Source organism: Amia ocellicauda, chromosome 19, assembly GCF_036373705.1.
Source record: "Amia ocellicauda isolate fAmiCal2 chromosome 19, fAmiCal2.hap1, whole genome shotgun sequence".
Classification (NCBI taxonomy): Eukaryota; Metazoa; Chordata; class Actinopteri; order Amiiformes; family Amiidae; genus Amia; species Amia ocellicauda.
In genome coordinates this window covers 7,512,375-7,534,474 of record NC_089868.1, presented here as the reverse complement: position 1 = coordinate 7,534,474, position 22,100 = coordinate 7,512,375, and the positions used below count along the sequence as shown (strand labels likewise).

At 40.6% G+C, this 22,100-nt stretch overlaps 1 protein-coding gene across 1 annotated transcript; it reads right to left on the bottom strand.

Annotated features, from left to right (window-relative positions):
* Positions 1 to 9,405: 9,405 nt before the first annotated feature.
* On the bottom strand, positions 9,406 to 21,597 carry LOC136714632 (vascular cell adhesion protein 1). Its single transcript, XM_066692231.1, has 10 exons — positions 21,370 to 21,597; positions 20,336 to 20,608; positions 19,415 to 19,714; positions 18,057 to 18,323; positions 16,020 to 16,286; positions 14,704 to 14,979; positions 13,272 to 13,583; positions 12,722 to 12,988; positions 11,706 to 11,963; positions 9,406 to 10,938 (listed from the first exon to the last, which is right to left on the bottom strand). The coding sequence occupies exons 1-10, from the start codon at positions 21,410 to 21,412 to the stop codon at positions 10,778 to 10,780; spliced, it is 2,424 nt and encodes an 807-aa protein (XP_066548328.1). The 5' UTR covers positions 21,413 to 21,597; the 3' UTR covers positions 9,406 to 10,777.
* Positions 21,598 to 22,100: the final 503 nt, after the last annotated feature.

The following is a 22,100-nucleotide window of genomic DNA, read 5'->3' as shown; positions in this document are numbered from 1 at the left end:
TGCAAAACAATTAAATAGTGCCTCCATGGGAGACTTAAACAAGGTATAGAAATGAAATTGTTAGAGGAGACGCCTTGATTTATAAAGAGAAAATAACCACTAAAAGATTGTTAACTTTTATTTTTCTTCACCATTTCCAAGCATTGAAATTTTTTAATATTAGTCCATCGTGGGGCGATTAAAACGGTGTTCATGATTATAGGAATACAATGTATCATTATTATTATTATTATTATTATTATTATTATTATTATTATTATTATTATTATTATTATGAGAGATCTTTCTTCACTCAATGAAGAACCACTTTGATACTGATGATCAGGAAAGAATGAAAAATTCAGTATTGTACCTCAACATGTATAACGGTGCAGTATTTCTCTACATAAGGTTAAGATTGACAAATATCCAGCACCTGCTTTTAGCTGATATACAGGATATACGCCGATCAGCCATAACATTATGACCACCTGCCCAATATTGTGTAGGTCCCCCTTTTGCCACCAAAACAGCCCTGACCCGTCGAGGGACTCCACTAGACCTCTGAAGGTGTGCTGTGGTATCTTGCACCAAGACGTTAACAGCAGATCCTTTAAGTCCTGTAAGTTGCGAGGTGGGGCCTCCATGGATCGGACTTGTTTGGGCAGTACATCCCACAGATGCTCGATTGGATTGAGATCTGGGGAATTTGGAGGCCAAGTCAACACCTTGAATTCGTGATTCATCAGACCAGGCCACCTTCTTCCATTGCTCCGTGGTCCAGTTCTGATGCTCACGTGCCCATTGTAGGCGCTTTCGGCAGTGGACAGAGGTCAGCATGGGCACCCTGGCTGGTCTGCGGCTACGCAGCCCCATACACAACAAACTGTGATGCACTGTGTGTTCTGACACCTTTCTCTCAGAACCAGCATTAACTTTTTCAGCAATTTGAGCTACAGTAGCTCGTCTGTTGGATCGGACCACACGGGCCAGCCTTCACTCCCCACGTGCATCAATGAGCCTTGGCCACCCATGACCCTGTCGCCGGTTCACCGCTTTTCCTTCTTTGGACTACTTTTGATAGGTACTGACCACTGCAGACCGGGAACACCCCACAAGAGCTGCAGTTTTGGAGATGCTCTGACCCAGTCGTCTAGCCATCACAATTTGGCCCTTGTCAAAGTTGCTCAGATCCTTACGCTTTCCCATTTTTCCTGCTTCTAACACATCAACTTTGAGGACAACATTTTCACTTGCTGCCTAATATATCCCACCCACTGACAGGTGCCTTGATAACGAGATTATCAGTGTTATTCACTTCACCTGTCAGTAGTCATAATGTTATGGCTGATCGGTGTACACTCACCTAAAGGATTATTAGGAACACCTGTTCAATTTCTCATTAATGCAATTATCTAACCAACCAATCACATGGCAGTTGCTTCAATGCATTTAGGGGTGTGGTCCTGGTCAAGACAATCTCCTGAACTCCAAACTGAATGTCTGAATGGGAAAGAAAGGTGATTTAAGCAATTTTGAGCATGGCATGGTTGTTGATGCCAGACGGGCCGGTCTGAGTATTTCACAATCTGCTCAGTTACTGGGATTTTCACGCACAACCATTTCTAGGGTTTACAAAGAATGGTGTGAAAAGGGAAAAACATCCAGTATGTGGCAGTCCTGTGGGCGAAAATGCCTTGTTGATGCTAGAGGTCAGAGGAGAATGGGCCGACTGATTCAAGCTGATAGAAGAGCAACTTTGACTGAAATAACCACTCGTTACAACCGAGGTATGCAGCAAAGCATTTGTGAAGCCAAAACACGTACAACCTTGAGGCGGATGGGCTACAACAGCAGAAGACCCCACCGGGTACCACTCATCTCCACTACAAATAGGAAAAAGAGGCTACAATTTGCACAAGCTCACAAAAATTGGACAGTTGAAGACTGGAAAAATGTTGCCTGGTCTGATGAGTCTCGATTTCTGTTGAGACATTCAGATGGTAGAGTCAGAATTTGGCGTAAACAGAATGAGAACATGGATCCATCATGCCTTGTTACCACTGTGCAGGCTGCTGGTGGTGGTGTAATGGTGTGGGGGATGTTTTCTTGGCACACTTTAGGCCCCTTAGTGCCAATTGGGCATCGTTTAAATGCCACGGCCTACCTGAGCATTGTTTCTGACCATGTCCATCCCTTTATGACCACCATGTACCCATCCTCGGATGGCTACTTCCAGCAGGATAATGCACCATGTCACAAAGGTCGAATCATTTCAAATTGGTTTCTTGAACATGACAATGAGTTCACTGTACTAAACTGGCCCCCACAGTCACCAGATCTCAACCCAATAGAGCATCTTTGGGATGTGGTGGAACGGGAGCTTCGTGCCCTGGATGTGCATCCCACAAATCTCCATCAACTGCAAGATGCTATCCTATCAATATGGGCCAACATTTCTAAAGAATGCTTTCAGCACCTTGTTGAATCAATGCCACGTAGAATTAAGGCAGTTCTGAAGGCGAAAGGGGGTCAAACACAGTATTAGTATGGTGTTCCTAATAATCCTTTAGGTGAGTGTATATCGTGATATACACAAACTACTACACAATGAAAGTCTCCTATCCCCACTCAAACTTAAAATCCCCCTCAGACCTAGTTCAAATCTGCGTCACATGCAAAGCAATAATTGTTAAGATTGTTAAGGGAAGCTCTGAGGGTTTGTATTGCTTTTATCCCGAGGTACACCCTGGGCAATTCCACCATTGGAAATTTGAATCAATTCAATTTGATTTCCTCTGCTGCAAGTCAATAGGAAACTTAATAAGCTGCAGTAGCCAAAAAGGTTCTCATGAGCTCTGGAAGTCCCTAGTAATTGTTTCTTCGTGACTAGAAATAACATTAGTAAAGTCAAGGAAATCTCTGCCGGCAGACTCAGAAAATCTATTAATTTTTTTGGCAAGTCCTTTAGTAATGTGTTTCCTGTTGTAAGTGTTCTTGGCTCATGTCTAGAACTAGAAGCACACCGCCAAACAAAATAAACACAAAAAAAAGAAAAAATATACAATAAATAGAATGTTTGGATACAGGAGGGTTTTAATTTGGGCAGGTTATCTTGAGGCTAGAGCCATTCCAGGTGTGAATTTAGATCAGATGAAATCCCCAGTTGGAAAATATAAAATTATTTAACCACCCGCATTTTCCTTTATTTATTATTAATTATTGAATTGATTTGTTTCTAATTAATAAGATAACTTTTATGTGAAGTGTTTCATACAGAACATGGTGAATGTTGATCCCTGGGGACCTTTCCATAACCTACAGTGTAGTATTCTAGTCTCCAGTCTAGCCTGTTAAACCTGGCACGTCTTCAGCATTTTCCTCTTTTTCAGGCGCCGGACTTGGTCTTTGAAGGTACCATTGTCTCCTCATACCTATGCAGCCCAGACCACAAAAGCTAATCAGCCTGTGAGATCAACTGCTTCTTAGCTCTTGCATGCATGATCACTCCTTTTTCTTCTGATGTTATGCTGAATTCCACTTAAACCCTACACCCACCCCAGAGTTGTTGTCGTTTGAATGCTGCTGGAGGCACAGATTGTGTGCTTTAGGGATGTACCTACAAGTACTTTGCCATGTTGACGTCAATGCAAAAAGTTGGTAGGCCTACAGGTAAGTTGCTATATACTGCAGGTGTGTGACAGACGGGCTTGTATTGTTTGAGCTCATCAGCGGGACATCATCCCTTTCAAGCAGGTAGAGCATTCCCGCATCAAGGGACTGGTCTGTTAGGGTTGCATTGATGCTCTGCTGGTGGAGCTGTGTGTAGTCCAGGGTGGTCAGAGGTGAGTCCAGGATGGTAGTATGGATCCGAGCAGGCTCCACATGCTTCAGATTTGTACACCTGAGCATGGTTCTGCAGTTGGTTACAAACTACAGACACAACCTGCACCCAAAGTCCCGTAACACACAGGGCTCCATCAGTGCTACAAAATTATCTTGCTGCACTGAAAGTCCCCTGCAGAAAGAATGGCACAGTTACTCAATTAATTTAAGAAAATGGATAGATGAAAGTGTGCCTCTTGGTCTGCAGAAGTCCAAGGCTGCATTTTCCTCCTATAAAGTACATTTCCCACAGCTGTCTTTTGTTATATTGTCCCTTGTTGTAATGATAAAGTCATTATATACTTCATTATCATCATCCTCACTGCACACTGCTGATAAAGGCTTCCTCAAGATAGACAATGTGTTTAACAGCTATAGCCCCTGACACACAGTTAACCTTTTTACCATTACAAAAATAAAAATTACTGATTTGCTGATGCCACAGAACACTGGATCCCTGGATATAAATGGATGTTTTAATTTGTTGCATTGACCCCAGCAAATCCTCACCTTCTGCCCCTTCTACCCTCCCCCTCTACTCCCTGCCTGTCAGAACAGAGTTGTTTTTTGGCACTGAAAGGCACAACATAGGAAAATCTTCCTGTTTATGGTCTCATGGCAAGAGCGTTCATTTCAGTAAATAGATTCGCACACAGTGTGTTTCTGGCAGATGAAATTCAAGTGCAAGTAATGTGGACAAGTGCAAGGTAATACATGCAGGTAACAAAAATGTCCACTATAATTACACTATGGGAGGAATAGAACTAGATTAAGTAACACATGAGAAAGTGTGGACTCCTCACTTTCTCCATCCAAACAATGTGGGGAAGCAATAAAAAAAGGAAAACAAAATGTTAGGGTATATTGTCAAAACTGTAGAATTGAGAACAAGGGCAGTAATGTTCAGACTGTACAATGCACTAGTTAGAGCTCATCTGGATACTGTGTACAGTCTGAACATTACTGCCCTTGTTCTCAATTCTACAGTTTTGACAATATACCCTAACATTTTGTTTTTGTAATGTTCAGACTGTACAATGCACTAGTTAGAGCTCATCTGGATACTGTGTACAGTTCTGGGCTCCACACTTCAAGAAGGATATCGCTGCTCTAGAGGCAGTTCAGAGGAGAGCAACCAGACTTATTCCAGGTCTGAAGGGAATGTCCTACTGAGAGACTGAGGGACCTGAACCTTTTCACCCTGGAACAGAGGAGACTACGTGGGGACTTGATCCAAGTCTTCAAAATCATGAAAGGCATCGACCACATCAAACCAGAGGAGCTTTTCCAGATCAGCAGGGACACATGCACCCGGGGACACAAATGGAAATTGGGCTTCAAGGCATTCAAAACGGAAAACAGGAGACACTTCTTTACACAGAGAGGCGTCACAATCTGGAACAAACTCCCCAGCAATGTGGTAGATGCTTAAAATTTGGGAACATTAAAAAATAGGCTGGATAGGATCCTTGGATCTCTCAGTTATTAATGAACACCAAACAAGCATGATGGGTTGAATGGCCTCCTCTTGTTTGCAAACTTTCTTATGTTCCTTCTTATGTTCTTATGTAACACTTTGTCTACCTCATCTTAAGTGCGTAAAACAAAACAAGAGGAGCACCACTGGACAAAATGTAGAAATACATATTTGATGTAAAATGTGGAGGGCTCATGGAACACAAATTAACTGTGCTGTACATGTTGCCATCTTCAAGACACAGCTGGATAATGTCCTTGTGTTAATAAAACTACTTCATATTGGACCAGCTGTACTATTTCAAGGGCATCTCCATGTTGTGTAACTTCTGTGAAAAATGAAAACTGCTGTCAAAGTTGCATGGTGCAATGTTTCACATTGCTCAGGGCTATAACTCAGGGTTCAATGATAGTTCATGATGCAGATAACTTGACTTTTTATATTTATTTGCTCTTTTTTTTTGAGTGAGCAGCATCTTGCTGTTGTTCTTTTGTTGTTTTCTCTTGTTAGCTGTGCGTTCCACAGAGATAAAGTTAGAAAAATAGGGTACTATATGTAAAAACATTAAAGTAGATGGATAGAAAGGTAGATAGATAGAGACAGTATCTAAGCAATTCACTTCATTATTTGCATTACTTTACATTCACTTTATATTCGTATTTTATTTTTATTCCTGATTTATAAATACATGGAAAAAACATGTATTATCTCCCTGTATTTTGTATTCTATTTTGTTTTTGTTTCTGTAGTGTCAGGAAAGGGGAGACAGTACTTTATGGATTGACCATAATGTCCTCAGTTTGGACAGCAGGAGAATGCAGTTGGACATACTGGGTAAAGGGATTTTTAATGGGTAGGATTCTGGAAAGAAGAATATGCAAGATACTGTCTATACCTTTTCTTGTTTGCATCAACAAGTTGTTCTGTCCTACTTATTCTTTGAATACTCCTCACAATGGCTTTGCCTCACACTGTATGATGCTGCTTGGTTTAAGCTGCCACACTGATTGGGAACAAAGACTTGAAGAAAGCTCTGCCAAGGCACTGCTTGGCAAACCAAATGTTCTTTAAGAGCAGCAAAAAAATGACAAAAGACAAGTTTCCCATTTCAAACTAAATTTGCTGCTTAAGAGAAAGCATGCTGTTCTGTTTTATTGTTTGTCAGTTGTTTTTTCCTCAGATGAACTAATACAAAACTACTCTTACACAAAGTAAACTAAAAACTAAAATGAAGCACAGCCAAGAGAACAGAGTGCAGTTTTAATAAGCCACAAGATCATACTACATCTGTACTATTGGTTCCAACTCTTTCCACAAGTCATGTATTTTTACAGTACAATCCCCCACCCCCCACTCCCCGCAAAACAAAGTAAAAAAAAAAAACAGCTTGCCTGGATCTTTAACACATGTATTTTAAGTGTTAGACGGCTTCTAGACTCAGCAAGAAAATTCAGACCATAATCAAAAGATACTTACCAAAAAAATAATAAAAGGAGGAACTGATCAGCGGAAACGTTTATTTCAGTCTGGTCATCCCTGGAATGTGTTGCATCTTAAATACATAACAATCAAGGTCAAACTCGTGTTCCTCTTCTTATAGCAGGGGTTTAAACAGAAACATATGAAAAGATGGTTTGGCAGCACTGCATACATTAACTGCTGTTACAGACCTTTGACACTGTACAGTCAGTACTGAGCCCAACTCCATTTAGGTCAAGAGCAGACAGGGCATTCACTTCACTTCCACCAAGGGTAAACAGGATATCTAAACAATTAGAGCACATAGAGCATATATCCGGAGAAAGAACATTTTGTAAGGAGGTCACCTGGTATTTTCTCTCCATGTACTTGACAAGTTCAGGCCATAAACAGATACTCATGCGGACCATCACTGTGAAAGTGCCTCTTGCCAGATGAAGAGTTCAGTGCGTGACTGAGTGCCAGTCACCTGAGAACACCTTGGCCAGCCAAATTTTCAGGCTTTATTTGACACCCCTTCTGTGTAGCCTTCATAACATCTTTTGTAAATACTAAATTTGACTGTGTCAATTCCTTAACTGGTTTTGGGATCAATATAATTGGTATGGCTTCACTGATTGCCTCCAATGGCAAAACCTGGTAGTTTGAATGTTCTCAGGGTCTTGTTGTCAGCATTGTCATACTAAAACTGGTGCAGTTGATTCCTTAAATGTCCTTGCATTGAAATCCTTAGCCTGAGCCTGCATATTACAACATAAAACATAACATGACCCAATATAACTCGAGTCTTATACCTACCATCATAAACAATGCATAAACTCACGTCAGCCCGTGATACATCCGGTCATGTGTGTTTTGTATGGTCAAGGCATTCTCTGTGCTTTCCTGACCAAAAAACTCCCCAAAGTACCCATTGCTTTTTCATGCCCTGTACCTTGCACATGTTTTCCCCTTTCAGCTCAGCCACAGCTTGTGGTTCATACTCACATGAAGGAAGGAAGGGAAGGTCCTGTGGCTGGGTGGTTTTGGTTGCAAAATACTAGCACTCCTGTTGTGGCACAGTCTGACAGTATGGCCTCGGCAGGACAGAGGTGCAGGACACAGCAGCAGGCTAGTACATCGCTATTGCAGATAAGCAACTGGTTTTTGGTTTGTTTGTGGTTTCTCTTTTTTCCTTCAGCGTCTCTCTCACTGCAACTACCTAGTAGACTAAACAGACTTTATTTACATGAATGTAGAACTCACTGCAGTCTACAACTTAACATGACCGTAGCAGTTTTATATTAGGACTCCGGGTGGCTGATGCTTTTGTCTGCCTCGAAAAACCACATTACTGCGAAACTGACCAGAGGAAGACTGTTATGTAGGTGTGACACACCTTAGCTCATGAGACGTGTCTCATTCTCCTGCAATGACTCACCTCAGCTGGCTATGATACCAAGGACTATATTCATAGACCATTCCCATCAGCACTGTTTCAACACTCCCCTCTGCCATAATTATACCAACAATAAAATAAGTTTGAAAGAGTTACATTGAAATCCTTTGGACAGATACTTCCTGATGTTCTTTAAAGACTTGGATTCATAAGAAAATTTACAAACAAGAGGAGGCCATTCGCCCCATTGTGCTTGTTTGGTGTCCATTAATAACTAAGTGATCCAAGGATCCTATCCAGTCTATTTTTGAATGTTCCCAAATTGTCGGCTTCAACCACATCGCTGAGGAGTTTGTTCAGATTGTGACAACTCTGTGTGAAGAAGTGTCTCCTGTTTTCAGTCTTGAATGCCTTGAAACCCAATTTCCATTTGTGTCCCCGGGTGCGTGTGTCTGGAAAAATCTGATAATTTCTATTTCCCTCTTTGCTTTCCTGATTCCTCTTTTAACATCTCTTTGTAGTTCTATATATTATTTGTATTTTGTTTTGTCTCTATGCCTTTTGTATGCATATATATATATATATATATATATATATATATATATATACACACACACACACACACACACACACACACACACACACACACGTATACAATTAAAGGGTGAACCACGCAGAATGGATTGCGCCATGCAAAACAGGGTTTTAAATATGGCAAACAATGTGCATTTATGCCCGATAGCCATATGTGCAGTGCAAACCCCTCTGCGCAGTGCGCAAACCCTACTAATACCTAGCACAATGTGAATGGCAGTGACATCAAAGGCACATGACCAATAACAGCACACTTCCTTTTCTCAACAGTTTGTCTGTCTACTAAATCATGTCAATGATTAGAAAAGTTTCAGGATACAGACAGACTTTAGTCTAATTCCTTATGTTTAAGCTTTCTCTTCCTTTCAGAGTTACATGGCTGTCCTTTTGGGTAAGGTGCCTGCTGCTATTTCGAGGAAATATATGTGTTTTGCTAATAGGCTGCATGTGAGTTTCTTTCAGATATTGAAAGTGATAGTGAAAGTGTCTAATGACTCACAAAAAACACCTTGAGCTCCCTGGATTTCCCCTAAAGTTTTCTTTGTGTAATAAAGACTTCCCCAATGAGGTCAACAAAGAAGCACGTGGTTTCTTACCACATTTCCAACAGGTCTTTTTGTTTAAAAATAAATATTTATTTTTAAGAACAGAATATACAAACTCTTCACAACAGTATTAAAAAGAAAAATAGCACAAAAACTTTTTTTTTAAATATAAAGCTTCATTTGTACTGTATCTTAAAGTGTCTTTCTACAAATGAGTTACACACTGACTAAATCCTCACTAAAGTCAAAATAAAATCTGTTGACCAATGATAAATGCTATACATTCAATACATTTGAAGACCATAAGTAGGGGACTAATCAGTTCCCTTTCTTTAATGATGAGTGTGGATCATCAATGGTCTTTCGTGGACCTCTTCAGAGGTCAGCACACATTGTAGGTCGTGTGTGTAGAAAAGGCATGCTTTAAGTCATTAAAACTTTTCTTCACACACATGCACTACAATCCACTGCTGTTATTACCACCAAAAACTGTAATGACAACCTTAGGTCACTTCAGAAAAAGTTGTTCTAGCTATGGACCTTTTTTATTTGTCGTTTTTTAAATTTTTAGATGAACTTTTGTGAAGACAAGAAGTGTTCCACCAAAACATTTATTTCATAAATTATACCATACGTTTAAAATAGTCACTACATAAAAAAAAACAATATAACAAAAATATCTATATAACCGTACCACATAATGTACTTAAACTGGATACAGATTGGAGTTATTCTTCATTTTTATAACCTTATTTGTAGTGAATAAGGTACCTAACATAAATGTATAGCTACAATCATGTTTTTTTCACCAGTTAATCATCAGAAATGTTAGCTATATCCAAGTTACTTAAGTTACCTCTTCATATACAATCCTTTCACCTGGTACACTTGTACAGTAACCATGTCCCCCGACTGTCACAGCACTCTTATCAAAAGTGGTAATCAGTAGTACTGTTAGTACAGAAGTTTTTCCAAGTGCTTTTTATCTTTAGTGTCCTTAAGTTATACCTTCATATTGTATTGTGCTTTTTGTAACACACTTTTATCTACTCATGCCATAGTGTGCTATATTTTTCTTTTATGCTATCCATGAAAGCTGCCTCATAGAGTGACTAGGCAGTTTCACTGACTGACCCATTCAGTCACTGTGCCCATTAACCAGGGGAGGGGTGAACTTTACAGAAAATTACAGTGGTTTTCAGTGTTTTGTACTCTTGGGAATATTTACATCTGCAGTCTTTTGAGATCAGAGTATGGAAGTCACAATTACCTAGATTTCACATTCTGCAAAGTGCACATTGCAAAGTCCCTGTTAAGCCTGTCTAACAGTTCTCAGTGCACCCGAGTGTCTGATGTCTTATGGTCTTCTCCATCTCCATTCAGTCAGTTTCTTTGTAGTTTTTGATGTTTCTTTAATCGCCGTCACCTCCTCAGATGACCTTAGACCGTCAAGTTTACGCTGGCCAACTGGTAAGACCCTTTTGATCTGGCTTTCCTCAAATACTGGATAATGACCCCAGCTACAGTTAAGAAGCATGTCGTGCCAAACACTGGGATCAGGATTTCAGTCAGGGATGGAGTTTTCGGAGAACTGTATTTGTCTGGACAAAACAAACAAATGCGATAAGTAATGGAGAATAAGAGAAGACCGCAAAGCAAGCGCACAGGATATAATAATGTGAATGGAAGCAGTCTTTTGATTGCAGTGAATGACATGAAGGAAGGATATATCAGCTGTTGAGTTGAGCTCAAACAATGTACTCAAACAAACCGGAAAGCAAAATCGTGACACGACACTCTCACTTGCCAGCTTCTTTTGTTTAGCCACACATTTGGAGCTGAAACAGGTTAGATCAGCAATTGATAGTTGTCAGCTTTCAAAAAGAGTTTTATTCTGAAACTTTCTGGATCTGACCCAGAGACTCAGCAAATATATTATCTGTTTGAAGTGTCAAGGGCACTGATGGGTGAACTATGGCTACGTGGCTTGCTGGGAAGAGGTTAAAAAATTAGCACTTTTTAGGAGACTTATTTGATGAAGAGGTAAAATATACACAATGTTTTAAAGATGTATAACTGTTATTAGACCTAGTGCTGTGACATTTGCCATCTTGAAGTGGGGTTATGGTGTTCAGGTATGGCAGAAATTGATTTTTGGGTCCCAGAAATGTGTGCAATTATTATTAATTTGTTTTGATGCATTTAATCCTGCTTTGTATCAATACACAATAGTGCATTACACTACACTAGTGCGAATGTAAGCATGTAAATAGTAATGCTCGATTATAAAAAATAAAACGTGCAAAGCAAATTAAAATGTGTGCGCTCGGGATCACTAATGTAGCACTAGGTATGGGCAGTTACTCACCCACGCGGATTATGAAGATTTCGGTCTCAAAGCCCAGGTCATTGGTGACGTTGACCTCGTAGAGGCCAGTGTCGTTGGTGGTGAGGTTGTAGAGTTCGAAGGTGCCATTTGGGGAGTAGAGGCTGGTGCCGTTGTCTAGCTTCCTGAGGATGATAGCAGGGGGCGGGTAGCTGACGGTCTTGCAGGTGATTGTGACATTCTGCCCCTCCAGCACTTCCATGGAAGGGTACACCATGACGGTAGTGTTCCTCGGGGGGGCTGCGGGTAAGAAGAAGCAGATGTCAGTCACTGGCTGAGTTGAAACTTTTTCAGAACTGTATTTTTGAGGAGAGATTCTGGCCTAGGAATTGTTGTATAATTTCAATATGCAGGGACACAATAAAAGCATGTGGTACAAAAAGTACTGTGTTGTCATCTGCAGAACTTCAGAAAGAAAGAAACTATCTAAGGTTGTTTTTGTGTTCAGCCCCTATTAGCTACATGACACATCCATACTTTTAAAACTGAAGAATGCAGGCTAAATTAATATGTATATGGTATTAAAGTATACATCTATATAGTGTGTGTTATGGAAGAACAGAAAAACATGTCTACCAATGTACTGCATTGCAGCACAGACACCTCTATGAATTATTACAGCCTGGGCCACTACACCTTTTAAGCATTTGGGGCTATAAGATTGGGACTTAGCCTGTTTAGTTCCCCTCAAAAGGTACATAATTCACCAGAAATACCAGAAGCACAGTAAGGTGGGAGATTAACCATCAGGAACAAGATTTTTTTTTTTTTTTTTTTTTGGGGGGGGGGGGGGATTTTCGTCATATGAGAATATGCCGAAAATCCCCCCCCCCAAAAAAAAAAAAAAAAAACAGTGGTGGGAAACCAATGAAACAGAACTGTGACTGAAAGTTGACCAGACATTTTGTCAGTGAAAGCAGAAGTGGAAACAGGCTGACATTTCAGTTAAGGAACATGCTTTTTTTTAAATCAAAGAACAATGACTCATTGAGCCTCACCTTTGACAGTGATCTGTACTCTGTCTTTCTCGCGCCCATGCTCATTAATGGCTTCACACTCATAGAGGCCCGAGTCTTCCAGTTGTGCTGGGGCAATGGTGAATAAGCCGGTACTGGACACCATTTCTCTCTCCTCATTCTGTCTTACTCTGCGCAGGACAATCTGTGTTGCCAGGCTGCTCTGGGTGGTGCAGGACACTGTCACACTGTCCCCTTCCTTCAGCTCTGCAGCTGGACTCACCACAATCAAGGTGTTCATAGGGGGGGCTGCAAGGCAAGAATATAAATCAGTGATCACTGGAAAACACAGCAGAAACCTCCCGAATGAACTACAGCATTGTCTGTGTATGCCTTCTCCTACACAAGCTTTTGTAATATACAGTAGGGGTAGGCAAGACCAAGGGAGGGTGGAAATCGTCTTAGGGATATGATTGACCTTTTGAGTATGGGAGATGAAGGATGCAATGTTTCTGGACATAAACCTTTTCAACATCCCCTCATATGTGACTACTGCATGCCACCTCAATAAATAATAAATAAAACCACTCACATTGCATAGTGAGAGATATCAAGGCAGATTTGGTTTTCAGGTATTCGGGAACTCCTTCCATATCCAGATGGGCTTTGCAGACTATCTGTTTCCCATTATCCTCGGCCCTGGCTGTATGAGTGAACTCGGAGGTCAGGTTTCTGAGCCCTGCACTGTAATCAGCATCCTCCGTCTTCAGTACTTGGTCCCCTTCCAGCCACTGTATTTGCACATGGCTGGCGGGGAACACATCGCGCAGGCTACAGCGGAGACGGACTTCTTGACCTTCAGTAAAGGACCCACTGCCTTCAATGACAGGGCTGCCGGGGAAAGCTGCAAAGACATAAATCACCAGGTGTGAGAAGAGGCACATCCTGCACAGTGAAATCCCAGAGCCAAAGCAGTGAAACACTCCTGCTTCCGCACAGCACAAAAGCCTTCCCCAGAAAGAAGAACAGAATATTTCCACGCTTTGAAACTGTCTCGGTAGCATTTGTTCACAAATCCCTTTTTTACATCGTAATTTTCTTCTCTAAAGTAGGATTTGAAATAAGTTATTTTAAGTAGGTTTTACTAATTAATTTGATTGATTATTCATTATTATCATTTTCTTGTTTTATTTCTCAAACAGATCACAAGCCAGGCTATCTTTACTGAACAGCACAATAAAAGCTGCGTGGGTTCCAAAAATACTGAACGTGGGAGTGCTCTTATCATTCCTGCAAACCCACCTTTGTTACAAATTAATGTCATAGGGTTGCTCTATTAAATGCTATAATCTCCCTATTAAATCCAATTTAATCACAATATGGAGGGGGTGTTTATCTTGGCTGAAAATCCTGCAAATTAGAGATGCAGCTTAATTATCAGGCTAGCAAAATTATCTGTTAAGCTTTGAAATTCATAACCATCAAAGTGGCTTCCAACGATTCATAATCCTTTACAGAGTCAGAGAGGGTAGAGGTGAGTGTCACTTCTAGGTAGCACCCTTTCAAATACAGTTTAAATGTTGTGAAGAAGAGACTAACATAGATATTTAGAAGCTATGAGCTATCAGCTATAAGAACATAGTCAACTGGATCCAGTGTGTTGGAGTCTCAGTTTAATTCATACAAAAAGGGGAGCAAAAGAATCTCTGTTTCAGAGAAACGAAATTGCTACCTCCGTATCTGACATACAGCAACAGCACAATCCACACACATGGGCACAATATTGGAAAGGAGTCTGGGATTCAGTAAGAACTCTGAGCTATCGGCTAATGACAAAATTACACACGTTCTTGATGATGGCTTATCTTATTTATTGGGGTCTGAGGCTTCTCTCTGTGTGTCATCAAAAAGCCTGCCATCACATACTAGGGCTGCAATGTGCCATTTCAAAGTGCAATACCGAAATTCATCTTGCAACTTGTCGTTTCCTATGCTGAAATGCATCATGTTTCATAGTTACTCACAGTACACTCTTATCCGAGTGGATTTGGTCTGCAGGGTTTTCCCACACTGGACTTCGCAGTTGAAGGTTTTGTCATCCTCTACCCCCACCGGTCTGAGGAAGAGGTGGGACTGCGTGCCATTGGTCTCACTCTGTCGGTACAGGGGTTTGTCCAGAGGGTCCTTCCATGTGTAGACAGGAGATGGGCAGCCTTTCGCAAGGCAGGTTAAAACCAGAGAGCTGCCCCTCTCCACAGCGGTGTCCTGCTCTGGACTCAGCTCCACCTGCAGAGGATAAGCTAATGCAAGAAACACAAAAAACGATTAGAGAACTTCATAGCATGGAAAAAAGAAAGGCAACTAGTTTTTTTTTTGCTATAATTATTATTTTCTAATCTTTATTATTTATATCACATCAAGGAAATTGAAATATGTGGTCAGGAAATGTATAAAGCATCTAAGAGGGAAAGAGGTGTATGAACAGCTAAACAGAAAGCAACTCGAAAAAACACAGATCGAAAACCATTATCATCCACTGATTTTCAAAAGTCATTTTTTCTCCAGGCTGTTATTCTGCTGAGAAGTCAAAGCAGCAGGCTACTGATATACATCTGAAAATAATTCAGTATAGGTTAGCCACAAGCTAACTAAACACACGGGTTGGGCTGAAGTGTATTTGCCCCCCCTATTAACATCATTGCCAACCTGAATAATAACAATATTAAAAACACATCAACAACATGGTTCTTCTGAATTCCCCTTACCTCCAGTTGCAAAATGAAGCCACACAATAATATAATACAATATATATATAGCCTTAAATACCATTCTGATACTTCAAAAAAAAGTCTCTGTTTGCTGTGACCAGAAAAAAGTATAATAGTGACTTCAGTTTGTCCGGTTGATTTAACCCACGTTTTGCTGCTCAAGTGTTCGTGCCGGTACTCACCCCATTTATAGTGCTCTCAGTTAGGGTGGGGGAATTTCCAATGGTAACTGTCACTACATCCCTTGGGTGTAACTGTACATTTCACAGAAAAAGTCCTATGCCTACTTACTTCATTTGTTTTCACACATCCACCCAATATATCTTATAAACAACTATCCCAATAATAATAGTAATAATAATATTTTTGTTGTTGTTATTATAAACATTGTAATATTTGGCAAGCTCATGACTTCTTCATTTGTTGTACAGGAGATCATATGAATGTGTGCGTCTTGTCACTAATACATGCTTAGTTTGCAATTACTTAATGTGACCTTAAGAGAGAATGATGTATAATTAGTGCCACCGATTATAACACAAAAAAAATATGTAGATGCTGCTGCCCCTCACCTTTTACAGTAATATTAACTCTGGCTTTCTCATGCCCATGTTCATTAATGGCTTCACACTCATAGAAGCCTGAGTCTTCCAGTTGTGCCGGGGCAATGGTGAAAGAGCCAGTACTGGACACCAGTTCTCTCTCCTCACTCTGTGTTACTCTGTGCAGGACAATCTGTGTTGCCAGGCTGCTCTGGGTGGTGCAGGACACTGTCACACTGTCCCCTTCTGTCAGCTCCGCAGCTGGACTCACCACAATCGATGTGTTTGTAGGAGGAGCTGCAGTGTAAAAAACACATAATTTTTTAATTATCATGGTTTATTATGAGTTAATTAATAAAGCCTGACACTTAAGAAAAAACTAAAATTCTGAGGCTTGAAAGAAGCCAATGCACACCGTTGAGTGTATTCACAGCTTCTATCTGATACTGTGTAAGTCAGGGATTTCGTTGAATAAAGATGGTTCATTAAATTATATTTATTTGTCAATGATAAATAAATCAAGGATAAGTATGTTGGTTGAACACCGGATTCAGCCTAGAGAGAACCGTTGATAATCCTGGTGAATTAATGCACTTTTGCCGGTCACCATATCGCGACCCCAAGTTTGAGAATCGCTCAAACTGGAGTGGTTACAGTTTTCCATAGGCGTAAGACCCACAATACGAGTTCAGAATTAACAATGCAAGAATCTCCTTGTGAAAGATTGACTTTCATACTCTGAAAGGGCAACACAGAACTGTCACTGTAACTACTTCTGTAATATTAAAACATATGGCATACACCAGGGATGGTGCTCTGTTATGTTTTGCACTGTTATGTTAGCTCATTTGTAATAGCATATATGCTTCGTACTGTATTTTGCCCCGATTTGCAAATGTTTTTTGTGAACAACGTAAGTCGCCCTGGGCTAGCGGTGAAGTAATACATAAAAACAAGAACAAATGCTTGTAAAGGACAATTTGTAAAAAAAAAAAACTTAATCACACACACAAAAAACTTTTTTTTTGACAAGGCACAAATCGCACTCCTTAGCCCACAGACAGAAGCCTGAACAAAGCTGACCATGTTCAGACCCCCATTACAGCACTCCTCTCCACTTAAAATAACCAGTAGGTATTCATATCATATTTGAAGAGGGACTTCAAGCCTTCTCAACATGCTTAGCTTAAAAATAAGGGTTTAGTCGACAAACACAATCCTTAAGGGGGTGATCAGAATCTCCTAAGCTAAGGGAGAAGCTCTATCCAGTTCTCAGGAATTGATTAAACACCCCTGCTTCAGAAAAGCACTAGGATGAATCCTGGATCTCATACATTTTGGCAAAAGGTCTTGCATTCACTATAGAGCAGCAGATTGTTCCCACAGCCTTTCTGTGCAGGCACACTAGAGAAGGTGTCAGATAGCGAGTCCATTATTAGGAGCACAGACGCCAAAGAATTGGAGACAGCTTGCTTTTTGTGTAGCTCCACGTAATTCCCCCTGTGGCATGGAAACATTTGTCCCCCCTTTCTAATGAATATGGTAAAACCTTTGTGCCAGGAATGAACGTTTGCTTTGTATTCATTCTGCATCAATTCAGCTGCACAGCCTTTGTTTTTATCTCACCCAGGGATAACTGTGCACCACAACAGACACACTCTGAAATATAAAGCATTGGAAATCTAATTTTATGACTAAACTCAATAAACATGCCATTGTAAATAACTGACTTTAATTTGAGCTTCATTAAAATGGTATAATTAAGTAAAATCCAGAGACCTACTGCATCATGCTCAATTAATGCATTTTAAACCATTAACTACTGATATTGGAAACAGCTGGTGTGAACTAAAAAATAAATAAAACAAGTCTATTGTAGAGTTTTATAACCAGACTTTTTTTTTTTAACATTAGTACAGAAATTTGAGAAACGCATTTGTAATCAGCATCATTACGTTCATATTGAAGGAACCTTTCGAGTTGGTTTAACCTTTACTTTATGGAGGGTTAGAGTTCTCAATTGTAAAACGAACACATTTAAAGTTAAGAGACCTTACTTCTACTAACCTTGGATGGTAACTTGTATTTTTGCCAGGTCTGCCCCCAAATCACTGCTGGCCTCACACTCATACTCCCCGCTGTCCGAGAGTTTCACTTTTTCCATGACCAGAGTCTGGCTCTGTGCGACCACAGCCGACTGCCCGTCCGGCCCCAGCTTCCTCCACACGGTCACAATGGGCGCTGCACCCTCCACGCTACAGGACAGGGTGATGCTCTGCCCCTCTAGCACTGAGGTACCCGGGTTCCCCAGGACTCCATTAATCCTGGGCAATCCTGAAATAAGAAGCATAATTGACATGCTCATCTAATGGAGACAATGTTGTAAGATGCTTTCATTACTTTATCACACTTCTGAAATAGTTTTGATTGCACTTGGGAATAGGTTGTGAACAGCATTAATGGTGACTCATTGAATTATCAATAGAGCTGTATGGTTGGCAGACAACTGCCTAATTAAAGGACTAATTGAATTGGACTCCCTAAGGATGATGGATAGGCCGGCTGGAACCCAAAACCTGTAGATAGCAGCTTTTTATTTCTTATCCTTTTATGCTGTACTCATTTTTTAACTGCTTTTATTGTTTTAACTACTATACTTTATATTTAGCCTTTGTATTATGATTAAATTTTTTATCTGGAGGTCCATGATGTTGCTTGACTTCTAGTGCTCTCTAGCACCCCTGACTAGTGTAGGGGTTTTACTACACGGCACGCCAACATCTGTACTCAGAATTCGTATTATAATTGGAAAATGTCTATTGGCTAAAAGCATAGTGTAAATACGATTGAGCAGAGGTTATTTCAAGACAGAAAACAGGAGACACTTGTTCACACAGAGAGTTGTCACAATCTGGAACAAACTCCCCAATGATGTGGTTGAAGCTGAAAATTTGGGAACATTTAAATATAGACTGGATAGGATCCTTGGATCACTTAGTTATTAATGGGTACCAAATGAGCATGATGAGGTGAATGGCCTCCTCTCGTTTGTACACTTTCCTATGTTCTTATAACTCTTACAGGGTGCTCCGGGGCCTCTAGGAGTTCACAAGAAATACACTTTTTTTAATCCATATAACTTCCAATGCTCCCTGGTATCTGCCTGAATTTGACAAAGGTTGTACTTGTTGTTCCTCTCTTGTCTACTATCCCTAATCTGAAGGTGGTGCCTCCAGTGGTGCAGGGTGACAAGAATTAATATATATATAAAATATAATTAAAATCCATGCCTTTGCTACAATAGCCATATTCCCCATTTGTAACGGATTTTTACAGGATGTTTAGAAACATTGTTGATATAATGGTGCATTATGAAATAGATGTCTGTGGAACATACTACCATTAAAGATTAAGCTCAAACTTACGTTGAAGTTGCAGTACAACATCCGTCTCTTTGTTCGCCTCCTCTTCAGGAGCATTGGCGTTGTAAGCTTTACAGGTAATCCGTTTCCCATCATGTTCAGGTGTCAGCATGAATGTGAAAGTCGATGTGACTTTGGCTACATCTGTCGTTGAGCTCTCCTCTTCTTTCAGCACTTTCCCCTCCTCCAGCCACTCAATTGTCACATACTCCGCAGGGTACGCCCGGGGGACCTCACAGGTGAGGGTAGTGGCTTTACCTGCCATGAGGTGATCAGCGCCAGTGATAACGGGGCTGCTGAAATCTGAAATAAACGGAGAACTTTTAGTTGTCAACATACAAGTGTTTAGGCACAAACAAGTATCGCTGCTCTAGAGGCAGTTCAGAGGAGAGCAACCAGACTTATTCCAGGTCTGACGGGAATGTCCTACTGAGAGACTGAGGGACCTGAACCTTTTCACCCTGGAACAGAGGAGACTACGTGGGGACTTGATTCAAGTCTTCAAAATCATGAAAGGCATCGACCACATCAAACCAGAGGAGGTTTTCCAGATCAGCAGGGACACACGCACCCGGGGACACATATGATAATTGGTCCATCATTGCATTCAAGACAGAAAACAGGAGACACTTCTTCACACAGAGAGGCGTCACAATCTGAACAAACTCCCCAGCGATGTGGTTGAAGACAAAAATTTGGCAACATTCAAAAATAGACTGGATAGGATCCTTGGATCACTTAGATATCAATGGACACCAAACGAGCACGATGGGGCGAGAGGCCTCGTTTGTAAACTTTCTTATGTTCTTCTTATGTTACAAAGTCGGGCAACTAAAATATTGCCAGTGCTTTTCAACAAAGTAATACAGCTGGAACAACTCGTCAGGAAAAACAGTAAACAGTAGACCTACATTAGTTACTTACCATACACTTTGACTGTAGCCTTCACCTGTGTGGAGTCCGCGCCGCACTTCACTGTGCAGACGTAGCTGTTCTCATGCTCTGTCCTCACCGGAGACAGGACCGCCTGCGACCCGGAGGCTGTCGCTTCAATCTTCGCGTACAGAGGCTTGTCGTGCAGGCCGGTCCAGAGGAACAGCGGACTGGGGCAGTCGGATGCACTGCACCTCAACACCAGCTCCTCCCCAATCCTCTTGACTGAATTTCGGGGGTTCATTTCAGCCACAAAGCAAAAAGCTGTAGATGAATGAATGACAATAATATTAATTCAAGTAACACCTTGAGTGCGCACCAATTCTTAATGCATGAATGGATGAATCCCGTGAATAATACATGCATGATCACATGTATGAGCCCTGACCCCAAAACTATTTTGTAACCCTCTCCATATCCCTGACACCCTGGTGATACATTCGATTGACGGCAAAAAATCAGGTGAAGTGCATATGATTAACCTGTGTTATCCCTGTGTATAGTCACTACATAAATGTATGATTGATTGGTGCGGTGCCCATTATTGGAATGTGTGACCGTCTTCATTTTAATTTTGATATAGACTTTTACTTGAAAGTGTCTCAGATGGTGTCACTTGGCTGGACGTGTACTTTGCCACTATAATCACCCGATTAACACCGTTACATCCCAAAACACACGATCAGTAGAAACAAAGAAAAACACTATCCTTGGATAAACAGGCATAAATAGGCAATATATTCATATTGAAATAAAACTGTGCGTTAACAGGTATACCATTATATCCATCTCTCTTATATATCTCATACACATCAATATATCTACAGCTCTGAAAACAATTAAGAGACCACTCCAAGTTCAGAAATCAATATTAAGCGGTCTCTTATTTTTTTTCCAGACACATATATATATATATATATATATATATATATATATATATATATATATATATATATATATATATATATATATATATATATATATATAATGTATGTATTAAATGTCTTGATTAAATCCGACCTTACCTCTTTGTAAGAACATCAGGATCAAAATTCCCTTCAATGCCATTTTTTCAGGAGAAGCCTCAATGTTGAAGTAAAATCAATTCAAGTCAGTGATCAGAGCTGCACTGATTGTGTTGTCTGGGGGTTGTGAAGCCCAGTTTATAAGCCCTTGGATTGTAGGGAATTCCATTGGCAAAGGAAACACACACACACACACACACACACACACACACAAAGCACTCCCCAAAATGCCCAAGAGTCACGTCTGAATTCCACCACCGTGTCCCGGTCTCTGTCTGTGTGCGCTGCTCCCCCTGCTGCGCAGTCCTGAGATAATATCCGTCTTTCTCCGCACAGAGACAGCCAACTGCATCAGTACGCACCGCACGGACGCACAAAGCAGATTTTGGTAACTGTTTAAGTGACCACATTTCCAATTATAAGTAAGGAAAAAGTGACACTTAATTTTATATGAAGTTAATAGTGAATGCATATGCATTAGGCTAAGGCTCTATCCTAACATATTGTACATCCATTCATTCAATAGACATTATTCAACAGTAATTAGACTAATCAAGAACAGCCGTTTATTATAACGTTACCCAAACGCCGTGTCACCTTTAATGGGTTAATTAAAGGATAAATTGGAAGCAACAAGTTGAAAAACAATATGTTTTCATAGCAATACAAGCTGCTCTCGTATCTGAATCCGTCACATTATTTCCTTCGTTGTCCCTGAAAGTTAAAAACCA